The 23,477-nt window shown below is 40.2% G+C and overlaps 1 protein-coding gene across 2 annotated transcripts in view; it reads left to right on the top strand.

Annotated features, from left to right (window-relative positions):
* Nucleotides 1-23,147, top strand: part of pbx1a (pre-B-cell leukemia homeobox 1a) — a 62,948-nt gene extending 39,801 nt beyond the window's left edge. The window contains exons 3-9 of one of the 2 annotated variants that reach the window (XM_053651232.1): nt 9,335-9,582; nt 10,266-10,456; nt 11,061-11,196; nt 12,198-12,357; nt 14,737-14,849; nt 18,036-18,125; nt 20,779-23,147. In XM_053651232.1, coding sequence (XP_053507207.1) covers nt 9,335-9,582; nt 10,266-10,456; nt 11,061-11,196; nt 12,198-12,357; nt 14,737-14,849; nt 18,036-18,125; nt 20,779-20,871 — 1,031 coding nt within the window. In that variant the 3' untranslated portion in view covers nt 20,872-23,147. The remainder of the gene's footprint in view (nt 1-9,334; nt 9,583-10,265; nt 10,457-11,060; nt 11,197-12,197; nt 12,358-14,736; nt 14,850-18,035; nt 18,126-20,778) is intronic. The other variant, XM_053651233.1, reaches the window with a different exon arrangement.
* The last annotated feature ends 330 nt before the right edge of the window (nt 23,148-23,477 follow it).

The raw sequence follows: 23,477 nt of genomic DNA, 5'->3' as shown, positions 1-23,477 counted from the left end.
AATATTAATTTATGTATTTTATATATATATATATATGTATATATGTATAGTTCTATACTGTATCTTCTCTGGCTCTGTACATTTGAACATTTTTCCACAAGTTCAGAAAAGGACCTTGTTCTTTCTCCGTCTTTTCCTTTTTGAAATGAAGGATTAAAATGATAATGTAGAGCGAAAGCTCCAGGTCCAGAACGATCTGGAGATACCATAAGATCAGATCCGGATCGTCGCGCGGGTCTGTGCGAGACGCGGCGTGCATCCTGATACGCTGTGTGTATAAACACAACAGCGACACGCTGGTGTAGCATTCTAAAAAAAAACCCTGTTTGATCATACTTTATTTAATATCTAAAGAAAAAACATTTACTTATTAATGAAAAAAAAATCAATCAATAAAGAATTAACACTGAAAAAATCATTACAATGAACCACATCCGCTACTTCCTGTCTGTTTGTGATAAAGAGATTATTTTAAACAACGATGTCTCAGAACGAGTGCGGCTGTACTGTCAGTATTCAGCGGCTGTTTAGCGGTTGTACAGTATTTTTTGTGGTTGTTTAGTTTGTGGTTGTGTTGTTGTATGCTGGTTGTACAGTGAACGTTAAGGGGTTGTTCAGGGGTTATTCGGTTGTTGTACTCTAGTTGTATGTTGGTTGTTCAGTGTTTGTACAGTGAATGTTCAGGGGTTGTACTGTAGTTGTACGCTGGTTGTTCAGTGGCGATTCTGTGCTTGTACAGTATTTTTTGTGGTTGTACTGTGAATGTTCCATGCCGGTTCAGTGGTTGTGTGCTGGTTCAGTGGTTATACAGGGGTTTTCTGTGGTCATACAGTGCATGTTCAGCGGTTGTTCGGTGGTTGTTGAAACTCTAAACCTGATCAGAGTGTAAAAACTCTCCCAGAACTCTACAGATGCTAATAACTGTTATTAGCGATAGCTGCAGGGGTTCAACGCTAATCACTGCAGCACCAGAGCCTCCACTTTCAGACGTGTGTGTGTGCACGCGTGTGTGTGTGTGTGTGTGTGTGTGTGTGCACGCGTGTGTGTGCGTGTGTGCAGGCCACCAAAGCTGCTTAATGTGACGGCTGTCAGCTCGACTCCAGCCAGCTGTCAACACCACACACACACACACACACACACACACCAGCCTTCATTCCTTTAATTGACACCTTCCCTTGTCTGTCTCACTCTCTCTGTCTCACTCTACTTTTCTGTTTCTGTCTCTCTCTCTCCCCTTCGGACTGTCTCCCTCTCGGTCTGTCTCTTCTTTTCCTTCCTTCTCTGTCTCGATCTCTTCAGTTTCTCTTCTGGGTCTCTATCTTCTTCTTCTTCTTATTATTATTATCTCTCTCTTTGTCTTTCTTTTCTGTCTCTGTCCTTCTGCGTCTCTCTCATCTTCTTTTCTCTCTCTCTCTCTCTCGCTCCATTTTCCTCGCCTTCTCCTCTCTGTTTAGAGAACCGAGGAAGCTTTTTCCTGAACCGTCATCAGATTAATTACCTCCCAGAACCCTGACGCTAAAAAATAAATCATCGTTTTATTCTATCGTATCACAGCTGGCTAATTGTCTGCTTACTTGCTAAAAGGCTAACTAGCGCACGATAGCGCCGTATACAACATCGCATCGATATAATAATAAATAACGTCATGAGACCGGGTTTGGATTAGGCTAACCCTAACCCCTAACCCTAATCACTAACCCTAGGGTAACCCTAACCCTAGGCTAACCCTAATCCTTAACCCTAAACCTAACCCTAGGTTAACTCTAATCCCTAACCCTAGGTTAACCCTAACCCTAGGTTAATCCTAATCCCTAACCCTAACCCTAATCACTAACCCTAGGGTAACCCTAACCCCTAACCCTAACCCTAGGTTAATCCTAATCCCTAACCCTAGGTTAACCCTAACCCTAGGCTAACCCTAATCCCTAACCCTACGGTAACCCTAACTCTAGGCCAACCCTAACCTTAACCCTGGGCTAACCCTGGGCCAACCCTAACCCTAGGCTAACCATAACCCTAATCCCTAACCTTAGGCTAACCCTGACCCTAATCCCTAATCCCTAACCCTAGGCCAACCCTAGGCTAACCATAACCCTAATCCCTAACCCTAGGCTAACCATAACCCTAATCCCTAACCCTAGGCTAACCATAACCCTAATCCCTAACCCTAGGCTAACCCTAACCCTAGGCTAACCCTAACCCTAATCCCTAACAGTAGGCTAACCCTAATCCCTAACCCTAGGCTAACCCTAATCCTAATCCCTAACCCTAGGCTAACCCTAACCCTAGGCTAACCCTAACCCTAATCCCTAGCCCTAGGCTAACCCTAAGCCTAGGCTAACCCTAATCCCTAACACTAGGCTAACCCTAACCCTAGGCTAACCCTATCCCTAACCCTAACCCTAGGCTAACTCTAATCCCTAACCCTAGGTTAACCCTAACCCTAGGCGAACTCTAACCCAGACTGGTCGGTATTTTTGTTATTAAGAATTACTGACTCGGGTTTGTTCACGGAAACCTAAATCACAATCACTAGCTGTTACACACTCCTGTCAGAACGTCGTGAGTTCACGTCTTACGCACGTCAGCTGCTGTCTGTCTATATTACGACGTTCTGCTCGCAGTGCATTATGGGTAACACATGAGATCACAGCATGCACAGAACGAGCATTAAAGCTTGTTTATATGTTTAGAGTCGGCATGGAGCTGCGTGTTGGAGACGAAGCCTCGAGTCGTATTTTCTCCTCGAAGCTATTAAATGATGGACAGCATTTTTTTTTTTCATTTTTAATTTATTCGTATTTTTTATAGTCACATACATCACGCTGAACGCGAGGTGTTTCGGCTCCGCTATAAATCCTCCTGTCATATCTGTCAGTGTCAAGTGCAGTAAAAGTGTGTGTGTTTGTGTGTGTGTCAGGTTACTGTATCCTCAGCAGCACTTTAGGAAGACAAACTTTTCATCGTCAGGGCTTTTCTCCGGTGCCTTGTTTGACCGTTCATCTTCTTAATTGTGACGGAGAACTTCAGCATCATTAATTAAACATGCTTTCATTTAAAGGCGCTCGCAGGGAGCCTGTGTGTGTGTGTGTGTGTGTGTGTGTGTGTGTGTGGTTAGACTGCCTGAAAATGCATGAGGTATTTACCGTGATGGAGAACGTGAACATGACACTCGTTGGGGTTTTTAAGTCATTTTTGCATAAACACCAGCAACAAAGACAGAACCTGAGCTGCGAGTCACGTTACGCAACAACTAACTATTTTCGTGGTCAAGTCATGCGTCACGTGACGTCGCCGCGACACGCGTTCGGTCGAGGCCGTCTTCGATTCACGTGCGTCCTACACAAGTACGGCTAAAAGGTCTCGTTTACCAACTAACATCGCTGCGGAAAAATCTTTGCAGAAGGGAGCGTCTTCGGTCGGCCGATCACGAAATAAACTCGGTGAAATCCCGTACGGACTTTATAACGTCTACAAGAATTACTCACTAACAAATTGATGGCTTGTTTGTTACTCGTGTGTCCGAGTCGATGGTTGTAACTACCGCCCAATCATCTGTTTGATTAGCTTGGCCACGCCCAGATGGCATGCCGATGTGGGCCACTTCAGGCAGTGCTGCTGGCCTTCTTTTGGCCCGGACAAAAATATGTAAATATGGCCCAAATATCCTGAATCACAAGCGTGTCTTTTTAGGCAGCGATGCGGCGCTCACGGCAGTGTGTGATCTGGACGTGACCCTAAAGCGACCCGTGTGGGGAATAGTGAATATGGCCCAAATATCACAAAACAAATGTGGGCCACCTTTGGAAAAAGTGTTGCACATGCGGCATCGCTATGACTTGCTTGTGGCCCAATCTGGCAACCAGGAGCGGACCGCCCAAGTATCATCATTCCACGCGGTATGTGGGCCGGATGAACGTGTCAGGTGTGGGCCGGATCTGGGCCGGATCCGGGCCACAGCAGTTTTACTTTCTACATCCATTCTGCTACGTCGTCTACCCTGGTACCTCTGATATCTTTCCAGTTCAGACGGCAAGCTGAGGTTAGAAAATACCCCAAATTTAAAAAACAACAATAAAGCAACAACAACAAAACTCATATTTGTTTTTGTCAACAACAACAACAACTAAACCCATATTTGTTTTTGTTTATTAGTTGAGATTTCAGAGAGTATCATTAGCAGGAAGACTTTGCCGTTTGTAAATAACTCGTCCGTCTATAGCGGCGCGTTCTTAAACACCGTCGCACAAACATCGTGCGTTTTTCATTGTTTATAACTTTAACCGAGCGTGAAAAAGTCTAAACGCGGTGTTCGACAGTGCTGACTCTCTCCTCGGGAAATAAAGACGAGTAAATAAAGTTTTTACAGAATGAGAAACATCACCGGCTGAAATTCAGCTTTTCTTTAAAATCCCCATCACTCCCTTTAACCCGTACCACGACTGGATCTCCTGCGCCTTCGTATCTGATCCAAATCAGACCACGACACACACACGTCTACACGCACACACTTCAGACTTACTCACGTATGCGTTCAGAGAGAGGGGAAATCATTTATCCATTAATAACGGTTAATGTGGTTCAGTTCAGCTAAACAGCTGCACACACACACACACGCACACACACACACACACACACACACACAGAAAGAAAGCAGCTGGCAGCATTACGGCCTAATTGATTGCAATGCCATTACTGAATCAAAATAAATAAAGTGCATGGCGTCGGTTTGGGGTAATTAAGCCACGGCGAAGGGAATTGTACGATTATCTGTATTTATTGTATTTACGTAATCCGTTTACTCCTTCACTGGAGGATCTCGTTGGAAGACACAAATCATTATTTGCCTCATTAGAGTTCGTCTCCAGATGAGCATATCCCTGCTGGATGTTCGGGCAGAAGAAACCACACGCACACACACACGCACACACACACACACACACACACACATCGCTCAGTCTAAATGAAAACAGGTTTACGACAAACTCTGATGAACAACTTCGTGTCTTTTGCGGTTTAATAAACGAGGCCGCGAGACGTAATGCGTTTCCCCGAGATTTACATAAACCAAATGAAATGGAATTAAGAGTAACTGATGAAGCAGGATGTCGGCTCTCTGGAGAAATCCGAACCCCGGCGCTGAACTCTTGACCTGCAGGTTTCACGCTTAATCCACGTTCTCGCTCGGAGAAGCTCGGAGAAGCTCGGAGAACGTGGCCTGGCGTTCTGTCCGTTTATTTATGATCTTAAATACAAACATACGACAAACACCGCGCCGAACGCGCCGTCTGTAAATCTGCCGGATTTTATTCGCTTCACGATTTTAACGATTTTGCGACATTCAGTTAGCACATACTTGAGGGTTAAAAGGGTTCACCTTACGTTATATATTTCATATATTATATATAGTTATTGTTTTATATATTATTATATACAGTGCTGTAATGTATCCTATTCATAACTATATTTACCTTTTTGCTCTTTAATAGTGGAATAATGATACATGAATAATTATTTGGGTTTATTGTAGCGCTATATTAGCTTAATTTAGCTCATTTATTTATTTATTTATTTAATTAGCCAGTTTAGTTTTTTCCTTGCATTATTAATTATTATTTTTCCTGTAAAATACACAGTAATATAATGTAACTCCATACCATCTGTTAGTTGCCTTTTTTTATCATTTCAGTTTAGGGTTGTGTTTTTTTCTTCCTTTAATCGTATTAATTTGTTTTATTATTGTTGTTTTTTTAAACACTAACAGTAATATGATAATACACATCTGTGCTCTTCAGGTTTTATGGGTTGACTTTAGAAAGTAATCTGAAGCGTTATTAGTTTCATTCCGGATTATTTTCAGCATCAGTTGGGCTGTTTTACCTTAATTACCTTAATTATTAATCCTGACTATCTTAAACTTAAGCTTTCGGTCTTATTTCGCGACATTTTAAATTTAAGATTCATTTTTTTGTCACAAAAAGTTAAGATCTCGCATCATCTAGGCTTTAGACATCCGACCTTAATTAGCTTAATGAAGGATTCGTCTGTTTTGCGTTAACTCAGAAGTCATTTCGTTCATCTGTGATCTGTATATTATGATAAACTCAGCTTTTCTTTCCCTTGTACTCTCGTAAACCGGGATCCATCTGACCATCATCCGGGATATACTGCACACAGTCTAGGATTAATTCTGACATAATTGGGGAGTTTAAATCAGGAATTGTTTTGGTATAAGTGAGTTTAAATGATCCTGAACCTGGCTTTCAGGTTTATTTCGGGATGTATAAGATTATCTCAGGTTTAATTTTAGCATTAGTTAGGCTATATTACAATAATTCAGGATTTATTTCATGAGAATTGGACCTATATAAACATCATTCAGATGAAATGTTTCTAGAATTTAGGCTGTGTTAGTTCAATTTAAGATCTTGCATAATTTGGATTATATTATATTATATTATATTATATTATATTAGACCTGGTTTTGTGCTTGTGTTGTGATTTATAAGATTATTTAGGGATTGATTGTAGCATTAATCTGTTTTTATTGCCTAAATTCGGGATTATTTTAGACGTACGTTATGCTCCGTTCTCTTAATTCTCCTTTCTTTTTATTTATTAATTTATTTCTCTTTTGTAACCCGAGGTGGTTGATGGTTGTCACGGTGACTGCTGTGATGTGATGTGAAGTGAAGTGAAGTGTAGCGTTAGCTCACACACACACACACACCTACACACACACACACACACACACACACCGAGCGCCGATCGTTTATGAGCTCGTCGTGTCGCGTGGCGAGGGTTTTTTTTTCTTTGTTACTATCGGAGGAGTGTGTGTTCCTGTCGTGCTTATTTATTCTTCTGTGAAGAGCGATAGAGACATCTTGTGGGAGACGGAAAACAGAGCAGGAGGCGCGTCTCACACCTGCACTACGGACAGACACGGACAGATCGCCGCTGCGCTGATACACACACTCCTGACCACGTGAGGTGGCGCTGGCTCGTCCTCGCTGTTACACAAGAACGGAAAAAAAAAACGGAAAACGCTTCACTCAAATCAGGCTAATAACGTACACGCGCCACGTTAATATGCAGCGCTGAGCTGAATCAGTTACACAGTACCGGTCTGTTACAGTAAATCAGTATCGTTTACTCTGTGTGATGCAGACAACAAACAACAAGATTAATACTCGCTGTAAATTCCTGCTACAGTAAATGCTATTCGTCTGTAAAATACGCCACAGAAACAAATCGATCAAGTGTCGAGTGGGGAATTTGCGTCTGTAACCAGTAGATTTGTGATTTGGGATCCACCGAAAATGTAGACAACCTGACGGTCATGTGACCAAAATCCTTCGCTGCTTTATAACTACTGACCGAAAGACCAGAACATCAGACATGAGCTACATGAGCTAATACGTCGAATGCTAACGTAACGTTGTGGAAAATCATTTGTACGTGCTAAATCCAACGTATTATTGGGTTTCAAAAAAATAAATTAATTAAAAATGGAAGTCGAGCACGTGAGCTGAACGACTACAGAACTTCTTTTACTTCCTGCGTTGTTGCACTGCGACTGAAACACCACGACACTCACGAAATCAAAGAGTTTTAAAGATTATTTTAAAAAAACACGTAAACGTACAATTGTCGATACGTTTTTTTTTTCATTTTAACCGCCGATTCGAGTCTGTACGGCGCTCCCACGCCGTCGCACGCGGCGTCTCGAGAGTTTTTATCGGTTCACAGACGCTAATGTGACAGAATTCACTATTAATACTATGCATTACCGCCCCCTAGTGGAAAAATTTACAACTGCAGAAATGGATGTACGTGTAAATGATTTTAATTATAGCTGTGTGAAATAAAAACGTAAATATACGTCTGATTTAGAGAGAAAGAACTCGAGGGTGTCGTGTCATGTTATCAGACGTTCTTTTCCGTCTAAATCTTGCACATGTTCAGAAATATTTTTCAGGGATGGTTTCTTTTATTAATGACCGGCATTCATTCCAGTGGACAAGATATAGAATATAATCTGTCTATATATAAATATATAATGTATATATATTGTCTTAGACTCGGTTCTGTCTCAGCGTTTCGGCGCAATAACGGTTTCTTCTATAATAAAGATCAGCGGAGGAATATTCCGTATGAGTTTTTGATAAATGATGGAATAAAGTCGTTGTAATGTATTGCTGATGTGTGCGTGGCGAGTCGGTATGTTGGCGAAGAAAAACGAGCTCTGGCAGGAGGTGAGGGCAAATTATTTACCCAAGATTACAGCGTGGAGTGATGAAATGACGGTTTTATTATCTTCACTCCTGCCAGGATCGGTGTTCGAGCCGCGATTTGATCGCGGCGAAGAGCGATTATAATGAAGGCCGTGGATCAGCTTCGCATCACTCACGCTGATGTTCCAGTCTCATATTAATGCCATTAAAGTCTGGCGTGTTGGCGTTTTCATCCGGGTTGTACACGTATTCATCCGTTTTGTACGAGGTTTTAAAATATAGTGTCTTCTCAGATCTGACGTCAAGAATTATGCGGGCGAGATATGGATACGAGGCGGTTCTTTACATACATTTGCATAAAACTCGCCGGGCTGAGGGTTTAAAGGAACACTGCAGCCAGCGAATGAAAATATATAAATACTCGTTAGCTACATATATGCTAAATGTAAAAGATCACGTGTGTATACGTGTGTATTTATCTTTTGAAAAAAGATTTGAAACCTTTGAAAATGATAACTAAGATCATCAAAGTCCAGCAGAGATTAATTATCAGTAATAAATATAATAAACCCAAAACTGGCGAATACGAACTTACAGCACTGATAATAAGTCTGAATAAACACACGGTAGTTGTTTATTACGAAATTCCGAACTGGTTTATTCCTCTTAGACCACGGCCATTTGCCAACATTTACGATGATTTTTTTTTTGTTTCGTAACCGTTTATAGTTACATCGAATGTTCACTTCCTGTTCTCGTTCACGTTATAGCCGCTGTAAACGGTCGTTCCCTCGGCAACCTTGCTTTTTTCTCTCTCTCTCGAAGTTACCGAGACGCAGCTACGACTACAAACCGTGAACTCGTCCGTCACCTCTGACTGTGACAAAGCGCTAACACTGGAGACTCCTTCCGTAAATGTTTAAAAAAGGAAAAGAGAACATCACCGCAAGTCATCGCTGTTACTATGGAGACAATAGCGTAATAGAGCGGGCGCGTTAATATAAACCCGCGCTACTGTCAGAGCTGCTGTTATAGAGAACTAATCAACACCCGCAGCACCGTGGGGGTTTTTTATATCTTGTGGTTTTTGTGTTCCTCAGTGTTGAGTATTCGCGGCGCGCAGGACGAGGAGCCTCCCGACCCTCAGCTCATGCGACTGGACAACATGCTCTTAGCGGAGGGCGTGTCCGGACCCGAGAAAGGGGGCGGGGCTTCGGCGGTGGCTGCGGCGGCCGCGGCCGCGGTGGGCGGTACCGGGAGCGACAACTCGGTGGAGCATTCGGACTACAGAGCGAAACTGACTCAGATACGACAGATCTACCACACGGAGCTGGAGAAATACGAACAGGTCAGAAAAAACATCGCAGACAACAACGGTAAACCATCACGGTTTTATTCTACGTTACATTTTATTTTAAAATCATCATCATTATTCTTATCTTCTTATTATTCTTCTTATTATTATCGTTTCAGTGTTACTTCACGTTTAAATACGAACATATCGAATTCTTTACGCATTTTGCTCAGGAGCGCCGAGTTTTAACTTACGTAAAGTACGAAGTGTCACTCAGAAATACGCCGAAAGAGCAGTCGCCGACCCCCCCCATCTCCCCCCAACCGCACCCCCCCAGGTAAAAACAGCACATAAGGTACCAATCGAGGTATAAATCTGGAACGAGTCACAGTTGTGTAAGTGTTTGTAACCCTCCAATCAAAACCACTGATCCCCAGTAAGCCCCGCCCCCTTTCCCCAACCTCACGTTCGCAATCTTTCGTCTCGACTAATTTTTGGTTTACGGTAAACGGAGAACGTTTCGAGTTCGTTTAACGTCAAACAAAACGTTATGTGTTTTACGTTACGTGTCTTAGCTAACGTAAGACACGTGTATAGTTTAACGTCAGCTAGATAGAGTTATTAGTCATGCTCTGAAATTGTGAGGTTAAAAAGTAAAAGCGATTGAATAGCCCAGTGTTGTGGGGTTAGACCGTGTCGTGATAATTATGTGTGTGTGTGTGTGTGTGTGTGTTTAGGCGTGTAACGAGTTTACTACCCACGTGATGAACCTGCTGCGAGAACAGTCTCGCACGCGTCCCATTTCACCCAAAGAGATCGAGCGCATGGTCAGCATCATCCACCGCAAATTCAGCTCCATACAGATGCAGCTCAAACAGAGCACGTGCGAAGCCGTGATGATCCTGCGCTCGCGCTTCCTCGACGCCAGGTGAGTTCATCACACTCATCACCACTAACGCACAAAACCTCCATCTGCTTCTGAGGCCTTATTGCGTAGTAACGAAAACATCCTGCACGTGAACTTCCTGGTATTCAGAGCCGGTTTACACGCTTGCTTAAAAGCGATTGCGATCACTTCACGTGTACTTCACGCCTCCGAGGTGTAACAACGACGTCGAAACGCAAACACTCGCCTTTAAACCTGAAATAAATCAGGGATAGAAAATACAGACTGATAGGATGAAATCTAATCGGAGTCTGGCGTATGGCCGATATATTACTGCCTGATTAGTCCTAGTTGTAATTATCGCATTAATCACCGCAAGACAAAACGGCTTCCGCTCTCAGTATGCAGCAGCACGTAGAATAGCACTTGATCCAGCACTGACTGTTAACTCGCCGTTTTAGAGGCGGTGTTTGTGTTAATTCAACGCGCTCTGCTGTGAAGCGCGTGAGAACGTGTCTGAGGTGTGAAGGATAACCTGACCCGGCGCTCATCTGCTACGCTTACAGAGAAACTTTAAGTTCATTCATCATTTTATTCAGATAAAATTTATTCCCTCTGTTTAAAATCGTTCTCGTGTCTCTGACAGACGGAAGCGGCGGAATTTCAACAAGCAGGCCACGGAGATCCTGAACGAGTATTTCTACTCGCACCTCAGTAACCCGTATCCCAGCGAGGAAGCGAAAGAGGAACTGGCCAAGAAATGTTCCATCACCGTCTCCCAGGTTTATTCTTTATTCCACACGTCTTCTCATCGCAGGGTTAAACAGGCCTGATGACATCATCACATCTCATACCGTATTAGCATACGCAATAAGTCAGTAGCTACGTTAGCTACGTTAGCCAGCCAGTTTTGCTCCTGTAAGATATTATCTAGCGAGTTTTAGCCTTTTTATTTTGTTTTACGTTTTGTTTCGAGTCATTACTTCATGTTCGTGACGCGTTCGTTACGGTTTTTACGCCTTGCCTGTTTCGTATTTATATCAGTAATTACTTCTTTATCTTTTGTTTTTTTGTTTTAAACGTAACATTATTTTACATTAAAAAATGTCATCTTTAATTTTTTAATCTTAAAAAACAAACCTTTAAAGATGATACAAATCAAGTTATTAAAATGCAATTATTGTAATATTAGACTAGCTAATTATCTAATTCTAAATAGCGGCCTTGAACTTTTATTTATTTTAACGATAATTTTAAAAAAAAAAAAAAACCTAGGTCTGACCTGGATGAATTGTTATAAATTTTTGTTAGCGGATTTAACGTTTACGTTGTTGTTTTTGTTATTTTTATTTAATGTCCCAATTATTACAGATGTATTTATTTGATTTATTTTTTATGAAGAAACGCTAGTTTTAAAATGGAAAAAAATAAGAATAAATGCATTTTTGTAGACGTTAAATAAATCGTCATCGAACAGATTTTTTTTTAAATGCGCGTACTGCTGGGATTGTTGGCAAAAATCGATACAGCGTGATACGTGTCCTGTATCGTAAACCGTGTCCGTCGATTTAAAATATTACATGGTGATGTAATATTATTGCCGTAACGCTGTCCTACTGGGTATACTGTGAACTGCGGCCGCAAAAAAATACGTAAAAGAAATGTAAATATTAAGAAGGGATGTTTCGATGTTGTTTGCGGCAGCGTTTAAAGAAGAAGAAGAAGAAGAAGAAAATAAAAAAGGAAACCGCCTTTGATGTGTAAAATGTTCGGTGCTGTCCAGGTGTCGAACTGGTTCGGGAACAAGAGGATCAGGTACAAGAAAAACATCGGAAAGTTCCAGGAGGAAGCGAACATGTACGCCGCCAGAACGGCCGTCAACGCCGCCAGCGCTTCTGCTCAGGGCAGCCAGGCCAACTCGCCCTCCACGCCCAACTCCGCCGGTGAGTCGTTACATCACATTATTACCTCAAATTACTCCTCAATTACCGCTAATGACATATTAGTGTAATAACCAGATCACGAGATTAACCTGTATTCCATTACACCAAGACTTAGAAACGCTCACGGCTGCATCTCAGAGTTTAACCTAACGTGTGCTTGCGGTGCATTATGGGTAAACACTCAGTCAGCACCCGGGGGTTGACGAAGGGTTTCGCTTCTTTTCCACCGCAGCGATTTACCGACTGTTTACCGACACATTTTTCATTTATTAAAGAACACGTCGTACTTTTTGTCCATTTAAAGTTACATTTAAACGGAAAAGTTACCGCTTTACTGTACCTCAACAAATCGCTGACACTGGAGACTCCTTCCGTACGTAAACGTAAACGTAAACGTCTCCTTACTTTAAGAAAACTGCGCCATATCAGCGTTACCGATTTTTTAATTTTTATCTGTACGAGTCCCTGTGAACGAGCTGTTACTATAGAAACCATAACGTATTAGCATAAAATACGAATAACGGAAAAATGATCTTTTCTCCAGTCCGTACATTTAGCTCTCTTACTTTTTTTAATCATCATTAACTCCACACTAATAAATCTCCTCGTGTGTGTGTGTGTGTGTGTGTGTGTGTGTGTGTGTGTTAGCCTCTGTGTTAACGTTAGCGAACAGCGCTTCAGGTAAATGGCCTGCTGTGTCCGGCGTGACCTTTTGTTGGTCATTACGGCCCTGAGAGTGATTAGCGGCTCGTGCGCATTCGATTAGCGCTCTGTGGCTTTTTGTGGACAAATTAAGTTAAAGTCCCGGTCCCTTAAACATCTGGGGGATTCGTCCTCCATTAAAGCACAAATAGCGCTCCTTGATTCCTAGCGTGACTCGATTAGCGCTTCCTAAATGACTGAAACATGCGCATCCATCACTCTGGCGTGGTTTTTTTTTCTTTCTTTCTTTTCTTCCTCCCGGAGAATGTAGTGCTTTCGGACGCTAAGCTGCTAATACATCTTCTACGATAAACATTAGCGTAATGTATTGAGGCTGGAATCCAAAGCGCCGCTCTAACGCTGGTCTAAAATGCATTTTTAACTGTCTAAGTGTTTAAGCGTAAGTGAATCGCTCATATTTAAATAACAGTTTAAAAACATTTTTCTTTTGTTTTGAGGTAGCAGGTTGAGCTTGCAGCGTATAGCGCCACCTCGTGGTGTAGTGTGTACAGCTAGCGTGTACGTTACTCAGCGTTACTGTCATTATATTTTAGTAACCTTTTTATTTTTTACTTTTTCCCCTTTTGACTAACCAAGCACAAGTATAGTTATTTGTTTGTTTGTTTGTTTGTTTGTTTGTTTGACTTTCCAGTGACAGTGCGTATGTGAGTTTTGTTCAGTTAATACTTAACATTCTCTTTGATATTTGTAACGACGCCACCTCACAGAAGTCGTTTGTTAATTAAACAACATCTCGGATAATCTTTTTCCGATTAAAACAATTCAATCATTTATAATGAAATATAATAAGGAAGTTAAAAGCATTTCACAATTTGCATAATTTTCTATGTACATTTAAATATTTAAATTAATGAATTGCTAGAACCTGAAATTTAAATATAGGATGCTGAAAAAACCTTTGACTCGGAATGAACACGTTTGTTTGTTTGTTTGTTTGTTTGTTTAAACACCCCCCCCCCCCCCCGGCTTTTTTTCTTTTGACTAGCATTGCATTTTTTAAAAATTTAGTTTATACAGAATTTTATTATATTAGAACTTTTCCCCCTTTTGACTAACAGTGCAAATAATATGTAATTATTTTATATTATTTTTTTACTTTCCTTTCTTGACTAGCAGTGCATAGATCTTTTTAGTTATTTGTTCATTTAATGTTATTTATTTATTTGTTTGTTTGTTTATACTTTTTGTATATATCGAAATTATGGTTAACATTTTATTGTGTACTTTTTTACTTAAATTTTTTTTTTTTACCTTTAACCAGTGGTGCATACATCAATTTTCTAATTATATAACTTATTTGCTAACTTGTTTACTTTTGATTGGCTATTAATTCAGTAAAATGTTTTATTTAGTGTTTAATAAATGGATGGAATGACACCGTCTCTCTCTCCCTCTCTCTCTCTCTCTCTCTCTCTCTCTCTCTCTGTGCTGCACTCAGACCCGAGCGTCTTCCAGCTTTTATTTACTAAATTAAAGATTTCCGTGTTTGTTGTGCGTTTTTATTTATTGTCTGTTAACAGTAACACCTGTCTCACCCCCCTTCTGCATGAGCACGACGCCTGTCTGTCTCACCTGTCTTTCCTCCTCTGTTTTCTCTCTCTCTCTCTCTCTCTCTCTCTCTCTCTCTCTCTCTCTCTCCGTCTGTTTCTCTCTCAGGTTCTGCTGCGTCTTTTAACATGTCTCACTCCGGCGATTTGTTCATGAGCGTTCAGTCTCTGAACGGGGACTCGTACCCGGCGCCGCAGGTGGGCGCTAACATACAGTCACAGGTAGGGTGTGCACGCTAGGGCGCCAAAAATTTTACACACCATTCCGGCTGATTTGATTTTGTAAAAAAATTTTCTTTAACGGTCCCAAAAAAAATCTAAAATTTGAATCAGATGTGGCTTTGCTGAATTGGTTACGACTGATTTGATTAAAACGATGTTAAAAAGATGTTTAAAAAAATTAATAAATAAAAAATTACTAATAAAGACAAAGAAACGTGTGTTGTGCTGTACAGATGAATTTTTCCACACAGATCACTTCCTGTGAGTGATTAGCGCCCCCTACAGTGTGTTTGCTTTCTGTACTGTGTATTTGTTGTGATCGGGCATGCAGATTTCTTTTGGTTTATTAATGAATTTTTTTTATTTATTTTTTTTTATTTTCTTAATGTATTATTTTAATATATTTTTTTAAATGACTGAATTGTGGAATCTGTAAAATATTAATGTGTACAAACATTAACAATTATCGTCACTTCACGAGTTGGATTTCTATATTTAATATTTCAGATTCTTTTTTTTTCACATATTCACTTTTTTTATATATATATATATATATATATATATATATAAATATAATTATTTATTTATATATTTATTTCCACAGTTTTGGGTGATCTGATTTTTTTCCCCACAATGAAATTCCTGGAATTTATCACAGCTTACGATATTATTACAAAAAGTAAACTTGAAGTTACTTTACGTTACATGAAGTAAAGCTACCACTTTTTGCATAACTAAACCGCACTAGATTATTTTTCAAAATAAAAAGAGGGGTGGATATATAAAAATGTAAATAAATATAAATATAAAAACAACCGAGTAAAATCTCAGAACAACAACAAAAAAAAAACATCTGTCAATAAAATCCAAGGTTCTGTCTGTAATGGTGTCGGTAGTGCTTTCTGTAAGGACGGGTTTATTTCTGTACTGTGTGTAAGGAGTCTCCAGTTTCAGAGGTAAAGCTGTAACGTTGTTACCTAGGAGTTTCTGCTTTTTGTTTCCGGCTGCTGTAACGTAAGTGAGAACGGGAACTAACTTGTTTCGGACATTAAACGTAACTATAAACGGATAAAAAGTACGAGGTTTCTTTCTTTAATGAATTACAAACTGTAATCGTCGACGGGTCGCCGTGGCGTAAGAGGAATAAAACGCTCAGGGACGTGCTGTTACGGGAAAATAATCAACCCCAGAGTGTTAACAGTGACTCCGCTTCATCACACCCCGCCGTCACTGATTACTGTGACAGCACGACACGCCCACCGCGTTTATGACTTAACTTACAGTTATATATTCAAATGACCGAAAGAAAAAAACAGATTGTTATGAAACTAATAATAATTCTGTTCCTGCAAAAAGAACGGACACGAGTCACAATAAAATAAAAAATATATAAATTACAGTGTTTAATCAGGTATTATATATATCATACGTTATACATATTCAAATAAAAATAAATAAACAAAATGAAATAAAAATAAATAAATAAACAAGTATAATATACAGGTACATATGTAAATAAACAAATATTAATGCTTAATAAAATACATAAATAAATAGAATAAAGACAAATAATATTTAACGTATTTTTATTATTTATTTAAATAAATAAATAACTGCATAAATAAACAAATACAAATTATTTAATAATAAGCAATGTTCAGCAAAATAAATAAGTACGTAAATTAATGGAATGATTGACAGATAAACCATATAAATAACGTAATCATTTTAAATATTAATGTTCAGTAAAATAAATAACTGGAATAATATACAGATAAACCATATGTAAAAATCCTCATCATCTCTGTATTCTGTTAAAATATCCGGCTCCTTTCGCTGTCGTCACTCATCAGTGATATCACAGCCTCGGCGTTAATGGAATCACGCCGGTGGTTTCGTCTGTCCGCTGTAGACGTGCGGGACGTTAATCTCCGCGCTCGGATCTCTTCGTCCTTCGGCGTCACGCCGGTTATTTATTTCCCGGCAGCGTTTCATAACGTTCCAGACATCACATCGACTTCCAGATAAATGGAGCGGAGCAGGAAAAACGACGCGGTGCTTAGCGTCCACGTCTCCGTGTCATATTGACCTGCCACGACTGCCTCCACCTCCACCTCCACCTCGACCTTCACGCCGCTGTTCTCAAACATGATTCACCTCTCCTCCTCGCTTTTTTAACCAATTTTAACCCCAGATACAAGAGAAACCACCGTGTGCGTGTCGCGCCGTTCCGGTAAAATAACCAACAACGGCGTGGTGCGATGACCCGGAGTCACTCTCACCACCCTGATGCTGATTATTTTATATTAAGTGTTTTACTCCTCTTGCACCACAGAAATTCCTCAACGATAGCATTTGCTTTATATATTTACGTGTATTAAAAAAAAAAACACACGTTTAGTTTTTATCCGTTTATAGTTACATCATGAAACGTTCATGTTGCCAGCCTCCACAAAAAAAGGAACGTAAACTGGAGACTCCTTCCATAAAGGTTCATTAAATCAACAGAGGAACGATAAAAATAAATATATATATATATAAAGCCGTGATGCGCAGCTGCGCTACTGTCAGAGCTGCTGTTCTAGAAAACTAATCAACGCCTTCCGACCAATCACAGTCCAGAACCCGACAGCGCTGTGGTGTTGAGTTTTTTTCTTTCGTTAGCAAAGTGACTAGAGGTTCACAGAGGAATAAAATAGTCAGTTTGTAAGTGTTTCAGGAAGATAAAGGAGGAAAGAGCGTACAAAAATACCATATCGCGAGATCCGTATCGAATCGTATCGCTTTGTATCGTATCAGCACGTACTTCGCAGAACTTCACACTGGAGTCTACACCGTGTCTTAACCTTTTACTCTGTTCAGGATTGCGAATAAAATCAGCAGCAGGAATTCCCCGTGCGCTCTTTAGATATTTGTTGTTCTGGCCCGAGTCGTGTTTGGTTCTGTTGGTAAATCAGCGGGTAATCGAGCGGCGGTCGCGCTCCGGCGTCTCGGCCTTGTGTTTGTTGTGCGATGGCCTTTCTGATTCCCAGCAGCCTGTGTGATATCTGCCTGACCTTTTCATTCACAGCTCGCAGGTGTTTGCTGTGTGTGTGTGTGTGTGTGTGTGTGTGTGTGTGGCTGGCATGATGTCTGACCTGGTTTTTTTTGTGTGTGTGTGTGTGTGTGTGTGTGTGTGTGTTGCAGGTGGATACACTTCGCCATGTTATCAGTCAGGCAGGAGGATACACTGACACTCTCGCTGCCACTCAGCTCTACAGTCCACAGGGCATCAATGTAAGACACGCACACACACACAAACACACACACAGTGGAGGGAGAATGAAGTGTGTGAAATGTGCACTGACGGTGTGTGTGTGAGCGCCGGTAATCGATCAGACAGTGTAACGTGAGGTTCAGGACGGCCGTCTATGCGCGTTGGTCATATCACACGTCTTACATTATAATAACACTGACACACACACACACACACACACACACACACACACAAACACACACCCCTGCACAGCTGTGACCTTCATTATAATATTCACCAAAGCGGCTGTTGAGCTACAGCTACATCTTTAGAAGGATGCGTGTGTGTGTGTGTGTGTGTGTGTGAGAGACATTATAACAAAAATATATCATGATTCTCAAACACGTTTCTGTAATACTGCTTTATCTGTCTATCTGTCCGTCTATCTGCCCGTCTATCCAACTATCTATCTCTCTATCTATCCTTTAAATTTGTAGGCAAGATTAGGCAAAAAATCTTTTACTTTTAAAAATTGGACTGTATACATTTTCCCAGGCGAAAGAAACAAATAAAGGTACCAAAGATTATTTCACAAGCTTTATTTTAAGTTTTATCATCATCATCATTATTATTATTATTATTAATAATAATAATAATAATAATAATAATAATAATAGTAAAGTATGTAACAGAATGGTTCTCTGACACTTGAGTGGAATAAAAAAAAGAATAAAAATAGAAATAAAATAAGTGACAGTGGACGTCTTCAGTCTTAATAACTCTCACAGTTGGGAAAGTTCATTCTGATTTCATTTCACTTAAACTAAATTATTCTTACACGCGGAAGTAATCTCACAGGGAACAGTAATAATAATAATAATAATAATAATAATAATAATAAACTAAAACACGAGCCATTATACAGACACAGCTTCTCAGTTTGAAATAAAGTCTTCTCTTTCTTTTTTTTTCCTCCCGTATTATTTCCTCAGATCCCTTATTCCATTCCTCTGCTGTAATGACGGGTTCCACACCAACCATTTACGCTCTGCAGCTTTCTTTTCTTTCCCCCGCTCCTCCAGACCCCCCGCTGTAATTACGGCTTTAAAACACACATCGATTGTCACCAAACCTGAAGAATTGAAAGTTTTTTTTTTGATTACACACTGCTTCCATCTAAAATAACAGGTTTGGAAAATAAGAGGCTGCCAGAGCTCGCTTTAAAGGCTTTATCATTTGGGACGGCATTTTTTGAACTCGGTCATTAATGCCCCAGACGCTGTTTATGCAGCCAGGAAATGTGAAACCTTCTTTCATTTTAGCTGCTCATTATTCCCCCGTTCATGTAGCCTCTCACACGTGACACGTGATCGCTTCGAATAATTGATTCCTTCATCGTCCGTCTTCAGGAGAAAAAAAAAGTATGAAAGAAACCTGCTTTGTGGAGAACGACTCGTCCCTCTGTTCATTCGGTGTCATTTTCTTTTAATCATATCATTTCCTCTGACGTGTGTGTGTGTGTGTGTGTGTGTGTGAATATGATGATATACCACCAGTGAAAATGTTACAATTATATCGAACAATAAGGAAGTAAATATGCCATAAACATTTTTGTTTGTTTGTCAACAAGCGAGCCGAAACCGTGACCTTGTAATCTGAGAGTTATGATATAAGACTGCTGTAACATTTAAAGATTTATCATTACGTCAGTAGCACGTAACGTACGTGACCAAAAGCCCAGCGGAATATTCTTTACACTGGTTTAGACCAGGCTGACTTGACTTAAAAAAGTCAAACCCTTTTATGCGTTAATTATTTAAAAACGTAGGCAGATCCTTTACACGTTTTTATCGGTTAAAATCGCATGAGTTTTCCTAAACATTCGTTGTATTACAATTGTGACGGATTGTCCATGGGTGACCTGGAAACAATCTTTCAAATATCCAGTCTGTTTAGAACGAAAAGCGGTTAACATTCAGGTCTAAAAATATTAAACGAACGTAAATATGACCTTAAAATTCACTGGACACTCTATACGAAAGGGTTAAACACGTCGACGAGCGCTGTAAGTCTGGGAAACGTTCCGCCGCCGTCGTCGTGACTGTCGTCATGAACCGTGTCTGAAATCTAAAAAACTGACCTTACAGTCAGAAGTGTTTACTAATCTAGAAAATCCAGAAGGCTGGTACTCAAAACAAAGCTTCCTGTAGGTCTGAATGCGACACGAGACGTTATTTAAAAAATATATTTTTACTCATTCAAACACTACGGTTAGCGCTCGTGCTCAACAACGCTCTAGAACAGCACACAAGTATGCGACTTGAGACACAACGTTAAAATATTACGCACACGGTTCATTTGAATGCGACGGCTGACCAGTAACGTGTCGGAGCCAAGCGACCGCACGTCTGGGAACGCGTGTTCTAGTAGGTTATGGTTTCTATGGTAACAGCTCGTTCACAGGGGCCTGTACAGCGGACGATCCGCACAGTCTCAGCCTTGCTATTAAAAACAAATCTGTATATCATCAGTGGAGCGTCCGCCGCGCACGTCCCTGCGAATGGACCGTTACTATAGAAACCACAACGTATCAGAACATTAATATAAACCTGTGATGTGTAGCAGGATTGTTGGAGTAAATGTATCTCTCTTGGTGTGTTTTTTTTGTGTGTGTGTGTGTGTGTGTGTTTGTAGGCGAACGGCGTTTGGCAGGACGCACCGACTCCGTCGTCCGTAACTTCACCTACAGAAGGACCCGGAAGCGTTCAGTCTGACACGTCTAACTAAAATACTAAAACACACATGACACACTTACATACATGACACGACAACACACTACTCTCTACACGCCATCACGCCATCTCTCTCTCTCCCTCTCTCTCTCTTTCTCTCCCTTACTACTGCAGAACATTTGGAATAAAAAAAAAAGAAGCAAAAAAAAAAAAGAAGAAAGAACGAACGTACCGACGTTTTTCACTCGTCTCGGAGAGTTTTGTTGGATATTTAGTGACGGATCAAACGAATCATTATCACAGACCCTTATTGTTCACTTTTAATTCTTTATTCTACCTCTGAGAGAGAAAAAAAGAACAGTTCATACTGTATGAAATGAAAAAGAGCAATCTTGGGTTTCTGAAAGAAACCGTTTCTGTTGTGTCCGAGTGGGAATTTATTTTTTCTTTATTCGGAATGTTTGCGTCGTTCTGTTCCGCTTGCTTACAAAAACGTAATCGTTTTCCATATTTAAGGATAAACGTGAAGCGACGGATGCTTCGTCTAGTCAAAAATACGACCGACGGTATTTATATGTTGTGGATACGTTAATATATTTTACGCCCCTGAGAAAAATGATCAAATTTAATTCTTTAATCGTTTCTTTTCTGCGTTTTTTTTATTTTTTTATTATTATTATTATTCACTGCCAAGTGACTCAAAAGTGACATTTCATGATGTTCCTAGCCGAGCAGGAACCGGAATAATAATTCATGAATATTTAATGAGCGCGTGCGGCTTCATCCAATCACAGAGCGACAAGTCAGTCCATCGCGATGTAACCGTAAACAAATGATCTAGGAATTGTCCAGTGAGGAGAGTTCTGAGGCCCGGAGAAGACGCTTTTCTACATAATCGGCGTTAGGAAATTGCCTAAGATTTAGCTAATTGAGCGAACAAAATAGCGCCCAGGAATCACTCATAAAATCCTGTAAAAGAAATAATTACGGAAAAGGAACTTCAACATTCGCTTGATCCGGAGACGGTGTTGCTATGGTAACTGAATACGGTTTACAGCTGACGAGCAGGCTGATCGGTTAGCTCGCTTCGTAAAATACGAATATCAAGTCGTCGGTCTCGGTTTACTGTTTTGCTCTCAGCTACCTGTTGCTAACCGTTCGTATGAATGACTTCATTATTCATAATGACAACAACAACGACGACAACAACAACAACACAAACGCCACGTCGCTGATTTCATTTGCGCTCATGTCCTTCCTGACTGTTTTGATTTAAAGTTTGTTTTGTTTTAACGACGCCATGCAGCGAACCATAATCTTTATGTCAACTTGTGGCAGAAGCGTTACGTCGTTATTGTGTGTGTGTGTGTGTGTGTGTGTGTGTGTGTGTGTGTGTGTGTTCCTTCCTGCTCAATGTTTTTACTTCAGATCACATTAAACACTAAAATGTTTGGCATTACAACTGAAGTCCTAACATGTTCCTTCTTTATCGCTTCACTCGCCTTTGGTTGTGTTTTGCGTGTACAAAAACGGCTGATCTACGCACACGTATATGTAAAACCCTTTTTCTTTAAACATCTGTTTATTATTGTTTATTGATTTTTTAAAAAATCTTTTAAGTTTCCGTCTCCACGCTCCTGAGTTCCAGCGCTGTTCAACTTGAGCGTTCTTATCGACTTCCCCTAATGTATATCTACGGTGTTTTGGACAGAAACGTTATTTGTTTGGGTCAGACGTTTAACGCCTATCAAAGCCTTTTATATTTAAAAACGAAATCCAACGAAACTGCGGAAGTCCACTGATACTCTAGCTAACGATAACGTTTAAATAAACTTCCACTGTGACTTGTAACAAGTTAACCTAAACTACTTGGCTAATATTTTCTTTAGCTGAGTAGACGTTTTCTTTAATCGCCATTCTAGCTAGCTAGCTAGCCCTGTTCATGGGTATTAGCGCGGATAGGAAATAAACGTTGTTATAATTATTCATGTAAACGCGTTGCACTTTACGGCGATCTTACTCGTTATGAACGTTAGCGTGATAGCGTGTTTAATAACACATTTTGATTTTGAAACTTGTAGATTTTAACGGAACGAATTGTACTAGAGGAACGAAATCAGGAAAACTAAACTCTGTAACTTCTCAAAGAACTTCTGAATTCTCTGGTCAGATTCCACTGAAATAAAAAATCGTTTGCGAAATGAACCTGAAAGAAATCGCATCTTTAAGGTCCTTTAGTCTTTTTGTCTTCTGAATAAAATTCATCAGGCAGAAAAGATGATTCACCGAAAGGGGAAAGGACGTGACGTGTCAAAGACTCGGTTTTGATAACTTTTGATATATATATATATATATATATATATATATATATATTTTATCGTGGTAGATTTGAGACCAGAGAATTCTGAGCCAATAGAAAGGAAGAAGGCGGGGCTTCGGGCTGTTTGCTCGGAGAAGCCTTTAAAAAAAAGACTTGCTCGTTATTAAGTGGCGACATGTGAACTTTCTGCCTTTTTTTTATTTTGGCTAGACACATATTTGAAAAAATGTACTAGTACTTCATTACGAACAGTACGTCAACATTGCGTATAATTAAGATGGCTAAAAGATAGAGATGGTACTGATCCGATTCCCAGTATCAAAACTGGTGGAACGGATATA

The sequence above is a fragment of the Ictalurus furcatus genome, chromosome 20 (assembly GCF_023375685.1).
Source record: "Ictalurus furcatus strain D&B chromosome 20, Billie_1.0, whole genome shotgun sequence".
Classification (NCBI taxonomy): Eukaryota; Metazoa; Chordata; class Actinopteri; order Siluriformes; family Ictaluridae; genus Ictalurus; species Ictalurus furcatus.
Note: the sequence above shows the minus strand (reverse complement) of the source record. Positions and strands in the feature narration are given on the sequence as shown.